The 18,195-nt window shown below is 44.0% G+C and overlaps 1 protein-coding gene across 7 annotated transcripts in view; it reads right to left on the bottom strand.

Moving 5' to 3' along the window:
• Positions 1-274: 274 nt before the first annotated feature.
• LOC146207441 (cyclin-dependent kinase 16-like) overlaps positions 275-18,195 on the bottom strand; it is a 150,889-nt gene continuing 132,968 nt past the window's right edge. For all 7 annotated transcript variants that reach the window (XM_084587416.1, XM_084587436.1, XM_084587419.1 and 4 more), the window contains 9 exons: positions 15,998-16,054; positions 15,775-15,889; positions 14,865-14,959; positions 14,685-14,747; positions 12,568-12,812; positions 11,161-11,407; positions 9,577-9,667; positions 4,338-4,411; positions 275-3,732 (listed from right to left, as the gene is read on the bottom strand). In XM_084587416.1, coding sequence (XP_084443542.1) covers positions 4,359-4,411; positions 9,577-9,667; positions 11,161-11,407; positions 12,568-12,812; positions 14,685-14,747; positions 14,865-14,959; positions 15,775-15,889; positions 15,998-16,054 — 966 coding nt within the window. In that variant the 3' untranslated portion in view covers positions 275-3,732; positions 4,338-4,358. The remainder of the gene's footprint in view (positions 3,733-4,337; positions 4,412-9,576; positions 9,668-11,160; positions 11,408-12,567; positions 12,813-14,684; positions 14,748-14,864; positions 14,960-15,774; positions 15,890-15,997; positions 16,055-18,195) is intronic.

Genomic DNA, 18,195 nt, shown 5'->3' with positions numbered 1-18,195 from the left:
AACCTCAACTTTTCTGTGATGTCATAGCCACTGTTTGCAGCTTCGAGTCGAGCTGGTTACATAGAAAAGAAAGAGATTCAGCTGGCATAAGTGAATTACAAGAGACTCGTACACTGACTAGCACATTATTTCTAAGTAGGAATGCATCTAAACTTTCAGTGTTTCTACTTTAACTAAGAGCTTGTTGCATGATGTGCAAGACAAAACGACATACCCTGCACGGTGACACCCCAGAGAAAAGTCAATGAACCATGCACAAACAAACCACCCAACATGTCTGGATCAAAGTTTTTATTTGTCTATGTTGCTACTGCATGTTTATGTACAGTTTTATTTACAACAGCTTGACAACAAGTTTGAGATGCAGTAGAGGTGTTCTTGTACACACAATGGTGGCTTCTGATAACATCAGCCCCACATTGCTTCCTCACCTTCAAGCAGCACTCCAAAGGCGTGCACACACAAAAAAAAGCAACAAAATCACTACTAAAAAAAAAACGAGAGATAGCTATTCCAAAGACATTTTGACCACGCATGAGGTGTGAGCTTGGGAACAGAGTAGTCTTGTGGAATGAATGCCTCAGAGAGCTTTGACAAACACCGTTCCCTTCCATGGCAAAACAATGGTTCTGGCACCACCCATTGAGAAACTTCAATCCTGCCTATGGCACGCGTGCAGCACAAAGTCATGTGCAAGCTTTGTCTCCTTCCCCTTCTCAGTCGAGCTTTGAAAATCAGTGAGCAATCGTCATAGAAACAGGCCAGGTACGGGTCCTTTGAGATATCACACTAGCCCACGACAAGGTTTCGTGGCGAGGACAAGCCATACGCTACACTCTCAGCAAAAAGTGGCCAGCCAAGCAGCTGCCATTGGTTTTGAGACCAAACACGATGTCCTCTCATCAGAAGAGGAGTAAGGTCTTCTGAAGTATAGTACACCGAAGCACGAACACACACACATATGCACACACCGAGGCAAAGAGGCTTGCAGACCTTTTAGGCAAACGAAGCTCAGTGGCGGGTGCAGTTGATGCTGCTGCAAACCTAGAGTGTTCAGTACTCATTTTCCACCGGGAACTAGTACACCACCAAGCCCCTTTCACATGCACACCGATCTCAACACACATCGGATTAAGTGCGCAACAGGTTCGGATACTCGTGCGTTTAAGTCTGCGATGTGCAATACATTTTTTTTTTTTTTCCAACGATCAGATGGAGACAGCAATGCTAGCATCGCTGCCAACCACAAACCAGGCCAGTTCAAGAAGCAAGCTGTGTCGCAGCATCTGGCTCCAAAAAGGTGGTAGGAGGCTTATGTGAAATGTGGATATGAAGCCGCTAGTCATCTGGTTAGTCCACTGTAAGTACAATCAGTCTCCCAACTGGAGCAAGATGTTTGAAACACTAGTTGGTAACTACAACTTTATGGGGACAAGTCCAAAACGCTCAGGTGAAAAAAAAAAAAAAAAAAAAAAAGGAACTGGAAGGGAGATGTGGAAGAGAGGTTATGAGCTCACTGTAACACGTACGTAGTTGTTGGATGGATGGACTTGACTGGTCAGCACCGAAATAACTGGACAACTGGACATTTACAGCATTCGGTGCACTGTCGTGTACTTTGATTGAGTGCAGATGCACCACCTCGCTCCTGTAGTTAAGCAGGGTGGGGGAAGGGGCCGCTTTTGTTGAGCATCATTAACTGGCTAAACAGGATATATAATGCAGCTGGCTAATACAGTACCACACGTAAACTTACTCTAAACCGTGTCTGCCTCCATGTGCATTTCCTAAAGAGATGCTTGTCAGTTTAAGCGCACACAAAACGAGGCTTTCCTAATTGATAAGTCATTTTCTATACAGTAAACTTTGCTTAACTAACGAAATGGCCGGCTTTTAGTTGAGGACGAAATTCAGATCACCCATGATGTCACTGCAAGAGCCACAGCAATATTTGCTGCATCTCCACCCAAAAAATAGTAAAAATACACACACAAAGAGCATATGCATTTCCTGCTCTGGAGCCTGTTTGACCATTACAATGGCAAGCAGTGCTGTTGATCGACTAATTGACAATTTGAAATGTACACCACTCATGCTTCACAAGTACAGCGTTCACAAAAAGAAAAGCCTTGCTGCAATTTATTTTCTTAGTGCCTCCATGGCTATGCATCACAAAATGCACTGGGTCCCTATCCCTCTCGCTAACAACACAAGCTTCATACCAGTGTAAGACAGTCGCTTATACCTGGGCAATCGAGATGCTACAAGCAAATCACTCTGCTGCAGTGAATGCAACACGCTGCATTCTATTCGGAACAAGTGTTGACACCACAGTTTTCTCAAGGTGTCTAACCAAGCACACCATTTTATTTGTCTTGCATTCAGAAAAATCAAGCCGAGACTAGCCTGTGCATGAGGATCTAAGATGAAGCCAGAACTGAAGCAAGGAGATCACAGAAAATAAGGAGATCAAAAATTAGAGAAGCAAAATCCACAATGTAAAGCACAAAGAACCGAGGAGAGAAGACAAGTGCACAGGCCATTTAAATTTTACAGCTTCTTTTGAACAAAATGGCCCAAGATAAGAGACAGCAAAGCAATCTTCTGTTGGTGGGCACTTGAGACATTATTAGAATCAGGGGTAGTCTTCTAGCTCCAAATTCTAATCATATTCTAACAAGTCATAATATTCAAGTCTAAAAAATCTAGGAGCTACTGATGACTGTCCACTAATCCAGCATGGGATCAGCTGCTAAATAATTTGCAAAATTCCGGCGTGCTTGTCTTACATGATGCCAGCCAAAAATGACAGCATATGGTACAGGTCGACAAGGCAATTTCGGAAAACTATATTGAAAATGAAATCTGCACATCAACTGCAAAAAATATTAACGCTTTACTAGAGCTCTTACTTTGATGTACACTATCTTCTTTGCTGCTCATAAACCAATTTCATGCATTATTACTGGTTGCTAGGGTTGAAGCCATGCTTGCTAAACAAGAGGGCACCTTGGGAAAGCACTCCATTTTCGTTACAATAAGACTCCATATACAATTTTCGTACTGAAGTTTGACGCGTAGTGCAATGTATTTAGAGCTATTCAAAGCCATTCTTTCAGACTTGCTCACACTGAAGCCTCACCACTTGCACACTGCAATTTATTTGTTGTCTCAATCCCAGTTGTTCACCATTTATACAGTGATATTCTTGAAAATGAACAAGAAGCCTGGCAGCTGAGGCAAAAATGCAGCCACACGAGTCAACTCTTCCATTTCATTCCAAACAGGAATGTCAGCGCTAAAAAGCAGTGTAAATAAAAATGTTATGACGCTAAACAGTCTGCAGAACACAGGGGAAATGCAGCTGAAGCAGTCATTTGTGTTTTCAGTGGATGCTGGTTTAGTAAAAAGAAAGGAAAAAAAAAAGGGAAAGAACTAAGAAAGACGGAGGAGATAGAAAAGAATAAGGGTCAGGAGCAGTGCTCGAGCATGCAGGGGAGAGTTGGCAATGTGTCGGTCGGTGACATCAGGAACGATGGTGAGAAGCCGTGGCCGGGCATGACTAGGAGCCGACCCAAATCGTCCTTGGGTGCCGCAGACGGATGAGTGGGGGCAACGCAAAGATAAAAAGGTTCTTGTGTGTGTGTGTGTATGTATGCAGGTGAACGGAGGTCGGTTGAACCACAGCAGCCCCCGGTCACGCACACGGTGTGCTGCGGTCGTTCCAAAGACCTGCAAAGAAGGGCAAACAAAGCAAGCTTAATGAATGCGCCAAAGCATTGGAGCAGCAGGATCGTTAAGCAACAATCATGCACGGCTAGTGTGAAAAAGCTTACACGCCACGTTAGTCACAAAGAAACCAAATCCTCCAGCAGCTGGGGCACACGCTATGCTCAACTGCTTCAAGTTCTGCTGATAGTTTTTTTTCCATTTAACATCACATTTTGGAAGTGAAAACCCTCTATCCAATAGTATTAGTTCAAACATGACATTTCACTCGAGGGGATATGAAAAAAAAATTACGTGAAGAATACGTACCAAAAGAAAACATAATGTGTAAAAACATATGGATGGATGCTTCTACAAATGCACACAGTTGGTTAACACAAACTACTCACAGACATGCGGCTGTTAAAAAGTTTTAAATTCATGCATTGCTGTCTAGCGTTGACTATCAGGTATGCTGCTTATACTTGTGCTCTGGTTACACTTTTAATACAGTTCCATCTGCTTTGTGTATCCCCGAATGCTTATACAATTTTCTACATCAACCATAAAATGCTGATAGAACAAAAATGCAGCGCAAAAAGGTAAGAGGGAAAAAAAAATGCACGCACCTATTTTTTAAAGTACTGGTACTAACTTGCTGTCCGACTCAGCTGTACACCGGGTATTGTGAAGATTGAAGCAGCTGTAATGAGATGAAAGGCCAATCTTATCAATACACTGGCAGCCATTATTGGCACCAATATGCAATAGGGCTGGAATGTCCCAAAAGTCAGGGTAGGCAGAGGCAGCAGTTGAAATTGTAATTTCCAAGCCCAATGTCCACATTTGTGCTCTAGCAGAACGAAGCCATTTCAGCAAGGCCAAGTGCAAGAAGACTATGGTGCAAACCCAAGCTAGTCACATTCAGCTGAAGCCAGTTGCTATAAGAGTAAAACCTTATTAAAACTCAAAATCAGTATATTCACAATCCCAGTTACGTTTGTAAAGCTGCTGTGGTCTCAAAAATGTAAAAATCAATTAAAACAATTTAAGCAGCAACTGAACATCTGATCAGGTATTTATTCAATTTAGTTGAAGCTGCCGAGGTTGAGTTGCCAACCTAAGTACAATTTTTGTTTGCAGTGTGCAAACCATATGCTCCTCTGGGCTTTGTCTCCTTCACTGCTCTCTGCAGTAAGCTGTGCTCATGCTCACAATACCTTTTCTCCCTCCCTTACAGCTGACAAGTTAGGAATAAATGTGGTCAAAAATGCAGCACTGCTGTCCATGGCAGCGAGCTCGAAAGGAAGCGTGGCCAATAAGTGAGAACGAGATGCAGATGTTGAGCCCAGCATGACGAACTGTTGCAAACTGAACTGGCAGTAATAGACAGAGCATATTGTTACCATGTTTATGTTACAGTTTACAGTGTTATGTATGGCAAACTTTGCAGTTAACACTGCAAAGCACAGAACGTGTTTTAGCATACCGTTTTCCCCTTGCCTAGCTCCCGTCAGCAGTTTCGCCAAAAAAGTGACGATGATTGCTGATGCCACTATTAAAAAAATATATTCTATGCAGAAAGATGCTGAATGCATGCCCGTCAATATAATGCGTGTGAATTCGAAGCAAAGTGAAGTGACTGTGCAACTAAGAATTCTGTAAACAGTGCGCATGTGAGACTTTTGACCTGCCCTGCAACCGAGTCGTTTAGGGCCAGTGGCGCCATCTAGTGAGAGTAAGTCAAAGCGCTTCAAATATGCTTGGACAAACATTTTTATTTTTTAAAATTATTACTAATCGTGAGTGCATTACCAGCCTCTTTTTTTTTTCTCAAGGGCAAAATGTATGAAAATACAGTGCAATGTCCAAACTGACAAAAACTCGAACTGCCTTAACAGGTTGAAAATCATCAATTACAGTCGAGCCCACTTATAACGATACCGGTTATTACAATATATCGGCTATAACAATGAACAGCCATGTCACCGTCAAATTTACTATGTATCCAATAGTAAAAAAATCCATTTACTACAATGATGGGTTGCCGCACTAACAGTTATAACGATTAAAACCGGCTACTGTGACCCAGCTTCAAAATAAAATACGCGTGATTCCGACGAAAACGCGAGTGTCCGCAATCGCGCAAAGCGAGCGCATTTCGCTCCGCATGTCACCCTTCCACCCCTCGAGACGAGTGGACTGCGCCCACGATAGGAAGAGAGGAGAGCACTCAGTTTCTCTACCCTTGCCCCCCCCCTCCGCGCTCCGTCACATGGTCGCGTCCCCGCCGCCGTCCCGACCGACTCTCTGTGTGGCGATAGCGGCGGCTGTGTGCGGGCGGGCGTCGTAGTGCTTATACGTGTGGGGTGCACGTGGTGTGTGTGCAACGCCTGTGGCATTTTGCTTTCTCGTCGTACAATGGCAGATCCGTCTGCCGTACGCCCTTCACCGGACTGCACGGCGCTATTGCCAGCAAAAAGAAAACGTACAGCGATTTCATTGGAGACAAACATAGTTGAGGACCACAAGAATGGACAGAAGGTGTCGGCCCTGGTGCTGAAGTCCGGACTGCCTCAACCGACAGTTTCTACAATCATCCGCTCCGCAGATAAGCTGCTTCAAGAAGAATGCTCTGGTTCGAAGAACAACGAACGGAAAAGGGTCCGGCAGGGCGCCTACAAGGAAGTGGAGGAAGCCTTTTCCAATGGTTTCTTAGCGCCCGTGCACAGAACCTGCCCATTAGTGGGCCGATCCCAACGGCGAAGGCGAGTCATTTTGCCTTTGTTCTTCACGAGAAGGACTTTCGTCCAGGAAATGGTTGGCTGCAACGCTTTAAGGATAGGCACGGGATTGTATATAAAGCAGTCACCGGCGAGGGAGCTTCACTCGACGTGGAAGCGAGACACCGTTGAGATGAAGAAACCCTGCCACGTATCTTCGAGAAGTACGCCGACAGCGATATCTACAACGGTGATGAAACTGGACTTTTTTTTCAAATGCTTCCCGCGAAAACCCATGCGCTTCGAGGAGATCCATGCAAGGGTGGAAAGAACAGTAAGGTGCGTGTGACCGTATTTCTGTGCACAAGTATGGACGGAAACGATAAATGTCCAGCATTTGTCATCGGAAAATCCAGGAATCCCCGCAGCTTTCGAGGTGCCGCCAGAATCCCCGTACGTAGCAGCTACCGCCACAATGGTAAGGCGTGGATGACACGAGCGCTTTTTCATGAGTGGCTCGTGGAATTCAATGACCGCATCGAACGCCAAAAGAGGAAGGTTGCATTGGTATTGGATAATTGCAGTGCGCATCATTCCATGCCAGAGCTTTCCAGCGTGGAAATCTTCTTCCTTCCGCCGAACACCACTTCAGGTTTGCAGCCTATGGATGACGGCATTATCGCTAATTTTAAGGCCCTGTACCGCCGCCGCGTCCTGAACAGGTTAGTGCTTGCCATGGACATGGCTGCGCGGAGAAGTGATGAGCAGCCTGATTTTAAGATTAGCCTACTGATGGCAGTTCAGTTCATCTTCGGTGCATGGTCAGAACTCAATGCTTCGACGGTGCAGAATTGTTTCAGGGAAGCAGGCTTCGTTCGGGATCGCACGACTGCCGCGGCTGATGCTTGCGTAGCTCCGACCAATGAAGGGATGCCAGAACTGTGGTCTGCGCTCAGCAATGATGCATCGGGACTGGATGAGTTTCTGCATGCAGATGATGATGTGGAAACGTCCGAAATCCTCACTGACGAGGCAATCGTGGAAAATGTGCGAGCGGCGGGTAACGACAGCGATGACGACGACGACACTGGAGATCAGCTTCTCCAAGTGGTGTCCTCACAGGAGGCCCTGCATATGATTTATTCCCTCCGGGACTTCGTTTTTTCAAGGGGCCTTCCACTTGAGCATGTCGAACAATTAGATGCTCTCGATAGCAATGTTAATAAGCGTTCTGTGAAGCAAGCGCTCACGGACTATGCTTTTTTTGTTAAGTAGTGGACAACTTTTTTTCTGCTTGATTAAAATTTTTGAACCTTATGTTGACTGCATTTTTTGGCAAACCCGGTTATAAAAATTGTTGGTTATAACAATGACATTTTCTTGGCACTTGAGTATTGTTATAAGTGGGCTCGACTGTATCTAAAGAAACTGGTCGAGTGGTTGTTTATACTTGGAAGTGTAATGAAAGTATGCAAAATGAGAGTAAATGCAGCCATTTAATGCCGGGACAGGTGCAAAAAATGAGTGCAATTGCCAACAAGCTGCAGTGCACCGTTGCGAATGGCGTCCCAACAGCCGATTGCAGCTTGCCACCTGCATCCAACAGAATGGCGGGATGTGTGCAGCTAACGCACTGGAGGATGGAGGCAACCAATGTAAGTGCGAAGAGCATCGACGTCATAGTGAAGTAGATGGCTCTTTCCGTGCCGTGAACATGCTGCCGCTAGCACTGCGAGTCAGGACGGCCTGTGCTGGCTGCCGTTGTCGGAAAAATGCTTTAGCATTGTATCTTCGTGTAAATAACAAGTCCTTGAATACAGGACTGTCAATAACGAGTGAACCGTGAAGATGGTTGGCCAATAATGAGGTGCTGTTACGAGCGATAACTGCGACAAGCGAATTTTTTCACGAAGCCACATAGCTGCTGCTGCCCGGTGCGATTGTCTGGCATTGCTAACTCTGCTTTTGAAGGCGTCGGGAAAATCAAGCTTATCTTCATTTTATTATTAGAAGGGTTTTCCAGTGTAGCGCTGATTAAACTCTAACCGTTATTACAGCATTGGCCCGTTCCGAAGCACCGTCCACTGCCTCTTCAATGCGAAACTGGCTAGGCCTAGCGCAAGCACTTCGCAAGCTTTTGCACTTAAATCCCCTGCTTCAGAGTGGTATATCGCATCAAATAATGTGGCGGCGATGCTGCGTGTGGTCCAAAGTGGGCATGAAGCGCACCACCATTTTGGTAGGCAGACTATCCGAAACGTTACAAAAAAAGACCCCCTAAAGTGCTTGTGCCAGGGTAATGACTGTGCATGCACACATGTCGCCATCCTAGCCGGTAAATGGTAACTTAAACACGGTAATGACATGCTACAACTCTCTTAATCAAGCTTTGCTGTATACAGCCTTTTGATGACTCTAGAGTGCTCTTTGTGGCAACCTATCATAACAGTCGACTCAACATAATTTGACACACTATCATGAAGCACAACCGTGGGTACCTTGAAACAACAAAATTACGAAGTTCGGCATCTACAATTACTGTGCTGTGCACAAAGAGAAGCGATGTGCTTACAAAGCCATGTCTTAAACTTGTGTTTATCAAATCTGCATATATACAAACAGCTTTCACAGTATGACAGACATATCATTAACAAGGTTCTAATGTATTTGCACCTAATTAAAAGATGTCAAAACCCCTTAATTCAAGCAACAGTACAACGCCTGATGGTTGCCTCATAGCAAAAGGCAGGGCACTAAAGGTGGCCTAGACTGGACTGGAGTGTAATATATTTAATATGAGAGTTACTTAAATTCCGGTATAATCTTGGTAAATGCATGTTTTCCTATTACTATTAATACTACTATTGCTTCAATTGCCATGATTACTCTATTAATTCCTCTAAACACACACAAAAAAGTACCAGATGTGACAGTGTTTCATGCTTATTAGTTATTACAGCTATCAGCAGTTATTACAGGGCACTAGGCATCCATTTCACTTTGACTGGCAAGCATATCTGTTTCACAACATGAACCTCCACACGTGCACAAAGCCTGGTAAACTAGAGCAAAGCAATGCAGCCAGCATATCAGGACGAGCTGAGAAGCAATGATAAGGGTCATAACATGGCGAGCATCAACTTACTGTCTGGAAGTTTGTGGATGTTTGGCCCCAAGCTGTCGAAATAAGAATGCCTCATGGCCTCCGCTGCAGAGATCCTCATCTTTGGTTCAAACTAGAGGAGGAGAAGGAAGAAAGGGGAGTTAGGAACTCGCCTTTGACACCTTATTGTCAGCAGAATGACTCGCACGTTAGAACAAGCAAAAAAAAATAAATAAAAAGCTTTTCCTAACAAAGGTGCTGGCAGCCTGAAATGACACGAGCACCACCCATGCATCTCATATGTATCAGCAGCGCGAACACAATCAGAGGAAAAGAAGAATAAGAATGACAGAGCGCTGATGCTCATGATGCTCCTCGTGTAATCTTTTGATGTCCCGGACACGTGTGTTTTTTATCAGTTCACTCGTGCGCCCTGACGGTCACGTCGCCGTGATAATTCCCCCTGGTGGGCGTTTTCTCGGTGTGCATATAAGTGCGGGTTTCAGTTTCCTCTAATAAAGTTGCAAGTTCAGCGCTCTGTCATTCTTATTCTTCTTTTCCTCTGATTGTGTTCGCGCTGCTGATACATATGGATCGTTACCAACTAGCCCGACAGATCGTGTTATTCCATGCATCTCCTCCGATTTTGAGGCTGTTCACATATTTAGAAATACTTTTTTTCCCAGCATCTGCATTCAGAAAATCAATCAAAAAGATCCTAATCGCAATGGTTTCAACACTAAAGCATGAACTATATATAGTGCAACAAGCTGAAACTTCAGGGCCGATCCTTCCATTTCTCCCTCCAATGTTTACAGTACCTAAATGACTTTTGGAAGCACATTCTAATAAATGGTACATCAACAGACAGAACTGAACAATGAATAAGGCACACATATCGCCCCTGTTTCGATTGTGCGCAGCAACTGCACTCGAGAATGAAACTGAAAGCTCAGGTAATTAATACTAGCTTTACACAAAAGTAAACATTGATTGATCAGTGGCAGTACACCACAGGCATGAAAAAAAAAAGAAATGCTGCTACAGAACGATAAACTTGGTCAGGACAAGCATATAAGCCATACAGTAAAACAAAGCTACATTCAGGGCAAGGTAAAGTAGGCCTATGTTGTGCTACAAAAACAAGGAGGGTCACTTTCTCTGTAAAAAGCTTCTATAAGGTAGAAAATGCCGCAACCTGAAATAAAGCTATCACCACCGCACATTCTTTTTACAAGCAAACTCCAACTATGTAAAGTGCCTTTTGTAGGCAGATCTACAAGGTTAAGACACATTCCCATTCACACAAACCGTTTATCACAGATTCCCGATTCTCTTGAAGTCACCAAAATGTTAGGAGCGTGAACTAAGCGATGAGAAATGTTTATCCAAATTCCTCAGCAATAGGTATGTCCTTGATTGCCAAAGCAATGTCAACGGAACCATTAAACGACCGAGCGACTCAATTTCACTAGAGACAAAACTGGATAAACTTGTTCGCATTATCCCTAGCTTATCAGCTATCTGCATGGAGTTCACCAGGAACGAATACACAAGAATGAATGAACAAGAATGAATGAAAAGAACTGGGGTCTGGCGAAACCATGGGTCGCCAGAAGCACGCACCTTGAGGAACTCGAGCAGCAGAGCCACCCCGGGGGCACCGATGCGTGGCACCTTGGAGCCTAAGTTCTCAGGCGTGTAGCGAGGAAACCGGTAGCCCAAGAACTCGGTTCGAGACTCGATGCCCGGCCAGGTGGCTTCCGTAGGGGTGCCCAGAGTGCGAAAGATGAGGTGCAGTTCGTCTTCCACTGTTGAGCCCGGGAAGAGCGGCCGCCCGCTCGCCATCTCATAGAAGATGCAGCCGACACCCCTGCAGGGCAGAAATTTCGTGAAAAGCTTCCGCACTGGAAATCTATCTTAATTTGAATCTTCCTCAGGGCACTGAGCGTTTCATGGCCATTCCCCATTAGCAGCAGATGCTCTGCATTTGGAAAAGCATATTTTCTTACCAAGTACGAAGCTAATTCACCTCAAGACGTGCAAACTGTGATAAAAGCTCTATCAGATACACAGGTACAGCAGCCGATTTAGCTACTTAAGGCCAGGCCTGTGCGAATATTCGAGAAATCAAATAGTGAAGAAACTGGTATTCAATTTGACTCTAATGTCCAGCATTGGAAAACTCGAAGTATTTGACGTGAATAACATTTTATGCAGTGCTTCGTTCGTGGGGTTTTGGCACAGACCAGGTGACACCATGGTGCATGCAGCCAAAGCTCACACTCCATGGACACTTCCCTAGGCTATGGTGCAAAGTGCACACGTGGCGATGGCTTTTTTTTTTTTTTTTTTTTCCCCGGATATCCAACACAGCTTCAACAACCGCGACAAAAGTTCAATGCGCTCTTATGTACTTTCTTTCAAGTAATGGCCTTGCTTGCGTTAGAAAAAGACGCCCCTATGTGTGCGCGTGCGTATGCATGCCAAAAGTCTTCGAAATTTTTGCTTTGTAATGTTTCCAAGAACTCACAAACTTCAATTTGCTTCAAACCAAGAAACAAATACTCACACAGGCATACTCGTTTACTGATATCTGGCCCTATTCACAGTGCTGTTAATAACAGCTATTATTGACGTCTAACTGAATATACAATCACAAAACTCTAATGAAGATGCCGCTTGTGCTGGCACATGAAGATAAAAATGATTTGACGTTTTCCTTCTGTTATTAACAGCAAATCAAGCAACTATACAAGATTTTTCAAGATGAGTCCAGTTTTGGCACGAAAAGAGTTTTGGTTTCTACTTCGCGTTGAGTGCTCTGATATTCCCTTCCAAAAGCGCACTAACCGAAGCGGCCTTTGGGCCATGCTGTACAACTCCTGAAATGATGTCTTATCGGGTGAAGGTGACCTTTAGCAAGAGCCTTTAGAGCACATGACCCTAATAATGGGTCATGTGCTAAGCGCTTCTTTCACCCCCTCCCCATCCATGTTAAGAGGACGAGGCCAGTGAAAAAGGTGGACGCACCACATGTCGATGGAAGTGGAGTAGTCGGTGGAGCCAAGGAGCACATCAGGTGGCCGGTACCACAGGGTAACCACCTCGTTAGAGAAGGTCTTGATGGGCACCGACTTGGCGCGGGCAAGCCCAAAGTCGGCCAGCTTGAGCTCCCCACGCTCATTAATGAGCAGGTTCTGCGGTTTGAGGTCCCGGTGCAGAATGCGCCGCCCGTGGCAGTACGCCAACCCACGCAGTAGCTGGAACAGGAAGCACTGCGCACAGGCAATAACGAGAGAAGGTGAGTGCGCCACCCATATGCATCCAACAGCACACCCTAATGCCAGGAGTGGGGAAAAAGCATGAGCCATTGTTGACCCACAATATAAAATAAGCATTTGCAGCAAATGCCGAGCACAAAAGCACAGAGGCACAAAATGACATGAATCAAGATGAAATGAGATGAAACGGCACGAAATAAGGAACACTGCAATAGCTCAGCAGCTATGGTGCCAAGCACAGATTCCCAAATCCTAAGGAGTGCAAAGATCTTGGGAAGAATTATTAAAAAAAACTGGGAGGCACTTAAGCTCTGCCTTTAAGGGTATGATGCAATATTGTTGATGGCTCCCGCCTGCAGCTCCTCGTTCGTGTGTATTCACTCGACTACTTACTTAATCTGTTAATTATTTAAGTTGCGCCGCAATTATCTTGCACTTATTCACTCACATAAGGTCGTGAAGACCATCCAACGCAGACAGCTATAAAGCCCCACTTAACCAAGCTGTATGAATGTGTGTGCATGATGAAATAAAACAGTGCAAGGAACGGGACGAAACACGAAGGAAGGGAGACAAAGACACAGGCGCTGGCCTAAGAGTATTGTAATCGCTCTAGGGTCCTGGAAGGTTCGGTTTCTGCCTCACCCAGCCATCGAACGTAGAAACTCGAGTTGGAGACTCCTGCCACATCATGCTGTCTTGCGACGTTGAACCACCCGCCGACCATAGGCCATTTCACCTGCCAACTACTACCAGCCAGAACCATCCCTGTAATTTTAGCTCACAATGCCCGCAACACCAGATTTGCTGCAGAACAGGGCATTTTAATACTATCGTGTTAAAAATCCCAGAAGTGGTCTAAATTATCTGAAACATTCCACTACTGTGCCCCATGAGTACCATAACAACTTGGCACGCTAAGGCTAGAGTGAGAACTTCAAATTAATAACTTTGCCAAAGCTTGAGCCTGAAGCATCCACACTGAAGGAATGAGAAAAGTCTGTGCATACTATAGAGCTGCACCAGCTTCATTTTGCAGTGGCAGATAATCCTTCCCTAATATCTTATTTCATTTTAAGCCCCAGGAAGGAGACAGCATATTAAAATCATGGAATCTAAATGAGCACAGGTCTCAAATTCACAGTCATGGTGTCACCATCATTAACTAGGCATATCTTTAACACTAAGAGGTACTGGAAATAGGATGCATTGAAATAGCGCTGTTATCACATTGGAAGGAAATATAACCTGGAAATGGAGTCAAGCTTGTGCCGTTAGCACACATAATTATGAGCATGACTGTGACGTTTATCAATCTGCCTTTAGCATGTTTTACCTAAGAAGCATAAAGCAGACCACGAAATGTCACAGTGAAGTGATAACACCACATGCAGAAAAGCTTGCAGCCCACAGTAAATAAAATGTTTGCATGCTAGCATGTCACTAAAACATGTTATAAATATGAATCAGCTCATGTCAAAGAACCATTTCTATAATAATTATACTTGAAGCAAACTAGAAAACTTGCGAGTACGCTTTTGCAGGCTAGTTGGTGCCTAAGCATTCTGTTATTTTGCGCAAAAAACACGACAAAAGAAACGAGGTAGACAGGACAAGCGCTTACTAACAATTCGTTAGTAAGCGCTTGTCCTGTCTACCTCGTTTCTTTTGTGTCGTGTTTTTTGCGCAAAATAACAGAAAACTAGAAAACACTGAAAAGCACAGAAGAAAACACAGCTAAAGAAGGAACAGACATTACAGCTTGTCAAAGACAGTGCTGATGTAAAGGTGCGACAAAAACTTGCCTCAAATAAGTACCCTCCACGTTTAATAAAAGTTTAACGACAGTTGATTGAACACACTTACTTTTACAGTATTCATTGAGAGGAAGTTTCCACAGTCATCCATATACTGCTTCAAGTCTTTTTCCTGCATAGTGTAGAAAGAAAACAACTGTATTAGAACCACTAAACGTAATTCAAACATTTATTTCAAGGTTATGTGTGAGGTGGGCTTCATCACACGCAACTGAGTGGTAGTGCTCACCAAGTATTCGAAGACAAGGGTGAGAGATTTTTCTGTATGAACAATGTCGTGTAGAGTCACTATGTTGTTGTGCTTCAAGTCCTTCAGAAGGGACACTGCGAAGAAAACAACAAAAAAAGTGTAAAATCATGAGATGACCAGACATCTGATGAGATTTATCAGCTACTGAACTGGAAGGCACAAGTTCCATCCTGGTCATGGTAAATGCACTCTGATAGATGTGAAATGCTAAAAGCAAAAATGTGCTGTGCAGGGTGCTGTGCAGTGTTCCTCATAGCCCATGTGTCGCAATGGAAGGTTAGACACTCGCAGTTTACAACTTCCTTGGGTTTACCCTTGATAACTACGCTAACGCATTTGTTCTAAGCTGAGACTTCGCACACTCAATAGAATTCTTCTGGACGGTGGAGGGAAGAGCTGACTGGTGCTTCTGGAGGGCAGCGAGCTTTCCACTGCGTCTCTGGATTTGATCTTCATTATGAAACCTCTTCCTCTCCCCAAGAGAGAAGGAAGAGATCAGTTTATTTCTGGGGGCTTAGAAAAAAAAAAAAAAAAAAAGCAGGAGCCATCAATGGCAGTTCAAAAACAGACTTTCCTTCAACACGTCATCCAGAGCCATCCCCCAGACTTACACCAGTCAGCCCCAAACTTTCAATAGAAGCAAGACTTGATCATTCAAATTCGAACAGAGCCATAAAATGCTTGAATCGTGGGGAGTTTGAAATAAAGGGAGCCTCTTAATTATGCTTGCTGTTCAATACGCTTGTCTGCAAATCATCTGTTCATATAAATTTGGTGTTTGAATGAAGCAAGTCCGAAATGATGAAACTCTACAGTGCTGGTTTCTTGTTCATTCCTTTCATAAATGTGTGAATAAATATACAAGCCATCCCATGGAGTGGGCACACACCTTCTCTAATGGCAGTGCAAGGTGCTCCCTCCTCGTGTTCTAGCCGAATCTCCTTTAGGGCAACCAGGTTGTCCGTCAGCCGACTCTTGCCCTTGAACACCATGGCGTAGGTCCCCTGGAAGCCACAAATAAGAGGAGTCATGCGTGGGACACACAGAGCAAGAGACAAAAGTGCAGATGGCAGAAGTGAAGTGCCACAGTAGAAAGAGCGTCTCGCACTCACCTCCCCAAGTTTGTCCAGCTTTGTGTAGGTCTCCATCTTTCCGAATCCGATTTCAGACTGCAAGGAGGAGAAAAGCAAAGTTTTTTTTTTTAAATGTGAAAGCATTACTTCGCTATGTTAACAAATTTCTGTCCACAGACCGCATCGGCAAAATCGTGTCCGCAGCAGTTGTGAGTAATTGAGAAGTGGTAGAGGTAAATGAGTGGTGTCCTTTACAGAGGGTGACGTAATGCTGTGCCCAAAAATAATTAGGCCAATTAGTTAATTAGGTAATTAATTATAGGCATAAAATGTAAAAGTAAAGGCAAAAATGGCCTCATTAGCCAATGGCTTGGTGCCACATTTGAATGTAACAAATACTAAAATAGTTGATTAAATCAGTCAATTAAGGCAACGTCACTCAATCTGGTCTAGCCAAAAATGGGCATAGGAAGGGATTAGTGCGCAATTTTAAAGTAAGTTAATTAAGGCAGTCAATTAGGGTGATGTCACGCAACCGGAAGTAGAGCCAAAAAAAGGCATAGGAAGGGATTGGTGCGCAATTTGAAAGTACCGAAGACTAAAATGAGTAAACAAGAAGTGAATTAATGTGATGACACGCAACCGGAAGTAGAGTTGAAAAAGGGCATAGGAAGGAATTGGCACGCAATTTGAAAGTACCAAAGACTTAAACGGGTAAACAAGAAGTGAATTAATGTGATAGAGGATGTGATGTCACGCAACCGGACGTGGAGCCGAAAAAGTGCATAGGAAGGGATTGGTGCACAATTTGAAAGTAGCAAAGACTAAAATGGGTAAACAAGAAGTGAATTAAGCAACCAGAAGCAACCAACAGCAGCATCTGTGCTTTCGCATTACTCCAATGCGGATTCTTCAGCGCTCTTTGATTTCTTTTTTCTTTTTCAATGCAATGACCGGCCACCATTGACAACATATTCGCTGCAAATGTCTCCTTGATAAGTTGTATATTAACGGCTATGAGGCAAGTTCATTAGTACCTCATTGGCTGGCACGAGAAAAGAAAAAAAAAAAAAGATCAAAGAGGGAATACAAGGCGTAAAATACTAAACCTCTCACCTGTTAGCAACTGGTCAAATTAAAATAAATAAACGCTGCCCAGAACCACAACTAAAAACACAAAAAATGAAAAAAAAATTGAAGGACAGGTAGAACCGCCTCTGCAACAAATTAAAGGAAGAACACTGCTCTTTAAACGTTGAATTCTTTTTTTTTTTTTGGGCACAATGTAATGCTTCCTGCCACAAGTGGCCGCTTCCGTAATGGTTTGTCAGAAACGCCGTAGCAAAATTTTACTGAAAATTTTGCGCTCAGTGCATGCGCCCATTTTCATGTAGTCCGATGCTGGAAACCTTGAGTAATGACCGCGATGATGATTGCACGTCGACAAAAGTGATGTGCTAAAAACTAATAAATCTCAACTGCCAGACAGTACCTAATTAGACAACGTTAGGGTAACATCCATTTTAGTTTCTACACCCAAGACTGTTTGGCAAAGAAACATACACCTCATCGACAGAAGTTTTAGTTGGCCAAACCAGCGCTTCATAAAAGCACGCCATAGGCGATGTGAAAGGAGGGTGGTTTCTGCTGAAGGGCGCAATGGAGAGAGTGCAAAATAATAAAACAAGGCGGGTACTCTTCAAAGCAAAGATAACACTTCACGCAAACCAGTGAATTTTCCCGAGATGTTGTCCCATGGGTTACTACAATGATAGTTGCAACTTCAATCGTTTTTACGCCATTTTCAGTGCCAAATTAAAATTATAAATCCTTGTTTCCTGGATATTGTAGTACTCTACCTACACTATACGAGGCAAGATTTTTTCATTTCCACCCAGTCCCATTACATATTTTGGTCAGTGTTTTGTTCCCTTAAAGAAGGTATGTGTCCATAAAGAAGGTATGTGTCCACTAGCTAGCAGGTATGACTGATTTTACATTGTGAACCTGTTTTCAGTGATACAATCGGGGCACAGCCATACACAGGAAGTCTTGCCTGCGCTTTTGGCAAGGCAGCGACACCAGCAGTTCTGAAATCGGGGTCTCACATGTGGCACTCGAGAGTATTTCTGGTATTCTTGACGCACTAGCATTTTTGGAAAAAGGGACCTCGGACTTTACAACTCAAGTGACTAAATGCAGATATTCCTTTCTGCTGCAGTCTTCCACAGCTAAAC

This window comes from Amblyomma maculatum, chromosome 1 (genome assembly GCF_055883805.1).
Source record: "Amblyomma maculatum isolate TAMU_Amacu chromosome 1, ASM5588380v1, whole genome shotgun sequence".
Taxonomy (NCBI): Eukaryota; Metazoa; Arthropoda; class Arachnida; order Ixodida; family Ixodidae; genus Amblyomma; species Amblyomma maculatum.
This window is presented reverse-complemented; position numbering and strand designations above follow the sequence as displayed.